This window comes from Bison bison, unplaced genomic scaffold (genome assembly GCF_000754665.1).
Source record: "Bison bison bison isolate TAMUID 2011002044 unplaced genomic scaffold, Bison_UMD1.0 scf7180017864299, whole genome shotgun sequence".
Lineage (NCBI taxonomy): Eukaryota > Metazoa > Chordata > Mammalia > Artiodactyla > Bovidae > Bison > Bison bison.
The window spans coordinates 297,141-303,140 of NW_011494871.1; the positions used below are offsets into that span (position 1 = coordinate 297,141).

General features: G+C 37.6%; 1 protein-coding gene across 1 annotated transcript in view; it reads right to left on the bottom strand.

Moving 5' to 3' along the window:
- The window catches only part of PSPC1 (paraspeckle component 1), a 57,740-nt gene that overhangs the window by 42,858 nt on the left and 8,882 nt on the right, over positions 1-6,000 (bottom strand). The window contains exon 3 of the mRNA XM_010851239.1: positions 1,153-1,248. Coding sequence (XP_010849541.1) covers positions 1,153-1,248 — 96 coding nt within the window. The remainder of the gene's footprint in view (positions 1-1,152; positions 1,249-6,000) is intronic.

Below are 6,000 nucleotides of genomic sequence, written 5' to 3' on the forward strand. Positions count from 1 at the left end.
ACCAATGAGTATAAATTGGTATAATATTTTGGGAGAACCATCTACCAGAATTAATCACCATTAAATATGCATACTGTTTGATCTTAGCATCATACCTCACTTTAGTGGTTTTAAATGGTATTTCTCACTACTTAGTGTATTTATTAAAACATTATTCTTTGGTTCAGTATTTATTGTGTAGCCCTGCCACTAGAAATGTAAGCATCATGAGGGCACTGGCAGCATCTAGGACAGTGCCTAGCACAAAGGCAGTCCAATATTTAGGTTCATGCACACAAATATTACAGTGTTTTTTGTTTTTCAGTCACATCACATAGCATGTGAGATCTTAGTTCTCTGACCAGGGATCAAACCAGGGGCCCCTGCTTTGGAAGCACAGAGTCTTAACTAATGGGATCATCAGGGAAGTTCACTACAGTCTTACTTCTTATAATAAACCACTTAGTAGTTAAGAACAACACAATGTATTCACACAGTCAGCTTACATAAAAATATCTGAACCACACTGAATGAAAAGTAATTGTTAAAAGGTTATTTTTCTTTTTCATCTCTAAGAATTCTTTGGAGAAGGAAATGGCAACCCACTCCAGTATTCCTGCCTGGAAAAATCCCATAGACAGAGGAGCCTGACAGTCTGTAGTCCATGGGGTTGAGCAGGACACGACTGACAGAGCATGCATGCATACACACACACACAACTTTGGTAGATACCACAGATTAATAAACTTTTAAGAAAAGAAGAATTCTTACCCTTTCCCAAGTTCTTTAACTAGAATCATCTTTCTACTCCTGACAAAGTCTCCTCTTAATTCATAATATACCTGTAGCATACTCAATACAGAAACTTTTGCATCTAAAATTCACTGTTTCTCTGGCATAGGTACTACAGACAGTATACGCTTATGGAACCCACCCATGCCCCAGTTATAAAAGTTGAACTTTTCGAAGTCAAGTTAACCTTTTAACAATATACACAAGAAAACTAGCATTCCATGTAGACCAGCCCACTCTATTAACCAGATTGTTACTGGCTAACAAGACTAAATAAAACACCTTATAATCCAACAATATTCAATAACAAATGTAAAGTAATAAACACCCTTGAAAGCACATTCTAAATTTATCAGAATTTATCTTCTTATAAAATCTTACTTATGATACTGCTGAGTTTTCTGCATTAGTTTCTCTGGCAAACCATCTTCATCATCAAACTGTTCCATGGGCTCCACAATGACCGGACGAGGGGTCCTGGACAGGTAAAAAGCATTAATAAGAATTAAAACAGTATCTAGAACTAAAATCCTCCTAGAAATCTTTTATAATAATTCCAAGATACATACTTGGAAAATTTATCTGAGAAAAAAGTCTTAGTAAGTATCACATATACACACAAAATCAGTCAATAAACACTGGCTGCACCAACACAGGTGAACATATAAGTCAAAGATGAGTGCTTATTTTTAGAGCATGGAGTCTATTCGGGACCACAGAAAAAAACATCAACATAGACCTGCCTGACCACTGCAGTTAACTTCTACAAAGAGCAACGCAGAGGAGCAAGTACCCAACTCTCCTGTGTGTCTCATCCACACGCATACCCGGACCCCCATCCCCTCCATGGCCTCAAACTCCCAACTCCACCCAGCTCCCAACCTTCCATTGTCCAACCAGTCTCAAAAGGAAAAGTCTTTCTAAAACTTAAAATATATCAGCCTAAAAGATATCAGTCAAGCAAAAGGGAAGGGGGTGTAGAGGGGCAGCCAGAAGCAACACAATCAAGGAAGAAATGGGGTGTGGGGACAAGAAGAGTAGATGATCAAAGAGCTGACCTGGAAACCCTCCTTCTGTATTGTTTTCCTAAGGAAGGGAAGGCTCACTGAGGAAAGACAAGAGAAATAAGTGGAGGAGATGACATACTAATATTAAAGTTTCCTTGCTATCAGTCTCTCAGCATGAAAGCAAGTCTGAAAAATGAACAGAGATGCTTTAAAGAGAAAAAAAATCATGGCTAACTTCTGAGGTGTTAACAGAGGAGCTAGACAGGTGAAGGAGCTTTCAGGGTTCAAAATATTTCTTTCCCTTTATAAAGACCCAGAGATTAACAGAGACTAAATCCTTCTCTATATGGAAAGTAAAGCTATACAATGGTCACATAAAAAATTATTCCTGAGCTAGTGAGACATTTGATAGAGAAAAAGAATTACAAGCACGTGTAGAATACTTCGGAGTAATGAAAACAATGCAATTAGAAACCTCAGGTAAAGTGAGTGGAAACCCAAAAGAAAAGGAACTTACAGGCCTCATTCTCCAGTCTGAGACCTCATGTCCAAGAAGTAAAAACAGAAATGTAATAAAGAATGAGTAAATACAGCCTCAGAGAGTTCACACAACTCAGTGAAGTTTGAGAAAGCAGCTGAGAACTGAACCCACCCAGCCCACCGGAGGATGTGGTACTTCTAAGAGGACCCAAAAGGGCCCAAGGACAAAAGGAAGACACATCATACGGACCACTTACGCCCCTAGAAGCTGAGGCAGGGCCACCAACATTCAAAGAGTTATAGAGCCAGGTAAGAACTACACCTGAGTAATTAAGTGTTATACAATTCCAACTTCAGGGACTTCCCTGGAGGTCCAGTGGTTAAGACTCTATGCTCCCAACACACTGGGGGAAGGGTTCAACCCCTGGTTAGGGAACTAAGATCCCAGATGCTGCAAGGCTTGGCCAAGAAAAAAAAATTCAATTTCAACATAAATGTGGCCACTAGATACTTTTCTACAAGTTCTCTAGCAGAGAACTTGACAAACACACACTAATGTTATATATTTACATCTTATTTCCACTATTCCATTTCTCAAGAGATACATGAGTGAGTAAGGATCACACAACCATTCATCATATTAAGACCATGCATGTTGTATACAAGGGACATCTTTAAGGGACCGTGTCTTGTTTTATTGGGATACGTGCTAAAATGTGAACATTTATGGTTTCACTGTATGCACCACTCCTGTGTCCAACCGACTTTGTTTATTTAAGTTTTAAACTTAACATAAGGACTCCAAGTTCTCACTGCTGAGGACCTAGGTTCAATCTCTGATGAGGGAACTAAGAATCCACACCCCACAAGATTTGGGCAATGTGGCAAAAAAAAGAAAGAAGGAAAATCTAACTTAAATTTTGTCTATAGGACTTTCCTGGTGGCTCAGTAAGTAAAGAATCTGCCTGCCAATGCAGGAGACACAGGTTTGAGCCCTGATCCAGGAAGATCCTACAGGCCCTGGAGCAACTGAGCCAATGCACCACAACTACTGAGCCTATGTTCTAGAGCTAGGGAGCTCCAACTACTGAAGCCCAAAATGCACCACCACTAGAGAAAAGCCCATGCAGCAACAAAGACCCAGCAGAGCCAAATAAGTAATTTTTAAAAATTTTGTTTATACATGTAATTATTTAATTTACTCCTTCTACAAACATAGGTAAATATTATATAGAAAAAAAGACTGACAACCATGTGTTAAATCTGGAATTGTTGTGATACCTTTTCCTTCTCACGTTGCCCCTAAATTAATCATTACCTTGACTGTAAAACTGATAAATGTTCAACTGTGAAAAAATTTAAACAATATAGTATTTTTATGTAAGAAAGTAAGACCCAGGACTTCTCTGGTGGTCCGGTGGCTAATACTCAGCATTCACAATGCAGGGTCCCGGGGTTCAATCTCTGCTCAAGAAACTAAATCCCACATGCCACAACTAAGACCTGGTGCAGCCAAATAAATAAATAAGTAACTTTTTTTAAAAAGTATAAAATACATTGATAGGCAATGGAAAAATTTTTAATATTCAATTAAGATTAAATTCTGACATTCAATATTAAATAATATCAGGTAAGCGTTGTTTCCTCAGTGTGACAATTACACTGCAGTTCTGCAAGAGAATATTCAAAGGATATACATGCCAAGTACTGTAATTCAGTACTGTACTCTGCAGCTGACTCAAATGAATTGGCAAAGAAAAAAGAAAAAAAAATATGTATTTCCCATAATGAAAAAGCTATAGCAAAATGCTAACAATTAGTGAAGATAGGTAACATTTACACTAACATTAAAGGATTCTTTAAAGGGAAAATACCTTTCTCTAAATTGAAATTAAAAGACACATTTTCCTGTTTCTAAGGAAGCAACTCCCACAAAATTTTTAGGGTATAATTCGGAAAAGAGTAAGAACAGACCACTACATCTTCACTTAAGTTAACCTGCAATGATTCTTAAAACAACAACAAAAAAGTGAAAGAAAAATTCGAAAACTGAGCACTTTTCATTATCATTATGCCTCCTCAATTTGAGTTCTAAGCATGAGCACTTCTGCTGCTCTAAATATGATTCTAAAGTTTAAAGATGTGGGCATACCATTATAATAATAAATTTTTTTAATTAATTTTTAAACTTTACAAATTGTATTAGTTTTGCCAAATATCAAAATGAATCCGCCACAGGTATACATGTGTTCCCCATCCTGAACCCTCCTCCCTCCTACCTCCCCATACCATCCCTCTGGGTCATCCCAGTGCACTAGCTCCAAGCATCCAGTATCGTGCATCGAACCTGGACTGGCAACTCGTTTCATACATGATATTATACATGTTTCAATGCCATTCTCCCAAATCTTCCCACCCTCTCCCTCTATGATCCAGCAATCCCACTGCTGGGCATACACACTGAGGAAACCAGAAGGGAAAGAGACACATGTACCCCAATGTTCATCGCAGCACTGTTTATAATAGCCAGGACATGGAAGCAACCCAGATGTCCATCAGCAGATGAATGGATAAGAAAGCTGTGGTACATATACACAATGGAGTATTACTCAGCCATTAAAAAGAATACATTTGAATCGTTCTAATGAGGTGGATGAAACTAGAGCCTATTATACAGAGTGAAGTAAGCCAGAAAGAAAAACACCAATACAGTATACTAACGCATATATATGGAATTTAGAAAGATGCTAACAATAACCCTGTGTACGAGACAGCAAAAGAGACACTGATGTATATCATCATAAATTTTTAATTTTCCCTTTTTATTTTTCTGCCTCGTTAGTAATTTCAAAACAGCATAGATACATAACTTATACATACTTTTTCAACTATGTGTTAATCATTATACATACTGTATACAAAGCTGTTTATCTAAAGCCATGTACAGTATACATTTTATGACAATTTAGAGATATTTTCAAGAGAAATCTTAATTATAAAAGATGTCTACATTTCAAAACAAAATCCCTGTAATATCACCTTTATAAATCACTTGTATTAACTAAGATATGTGAGATTCAGTTAGTCAATAAATCTGATCACCTAACAGGTTCCAAGACTAGTTGGAGCTAGGGATCCAAGGATAAACAAAACAATCCCTACAAGTCTTCTAAAAACTGCTCCCGCCCCTACATGAGAAAATAAAAAGATCATTTTAGGGCCAAGAAAAAACCACACTGTCAGAAGGAATAAGAGAGAAGCCACTTTAGATAAGGCAGTCAGGAAAATCCTCTCTATAAATCAACACTTCAACTGAGACCAAGTATTCAAACAGCAGGGAGGACATCTGGAGCTCCATGAGAAGGTTTAACAAAAGACCTGAGCAAGAAGAATCTACAGAAAGTATAAACCACTCCACCTGTGGCATACTGTAAGAAGCAAGGAATTTGGCATCAGACTGAACTCCACCATTTATTAGTGAAATCTTAAGCAAATTACTTAACATCTCTGAGTCAATTTTCTTATCTGAAAAATGGGACGAATAATAACCAGTTCTCCAGAAATCCAAGTGATCGTGATTAAGAAATAAGACAGATAAAATGTTCAACACCTTGCCCATTCCCTCTAAGTGCTGTGTGTTAAGTGTTAGTCAATCAGTCATGTCTGATTCTTTGTGATCCAGGGACTGTAGCCAGCCAGGCTCCTCTGTCCATGGAATTCTCCAGGCAAGAATACTGAACCA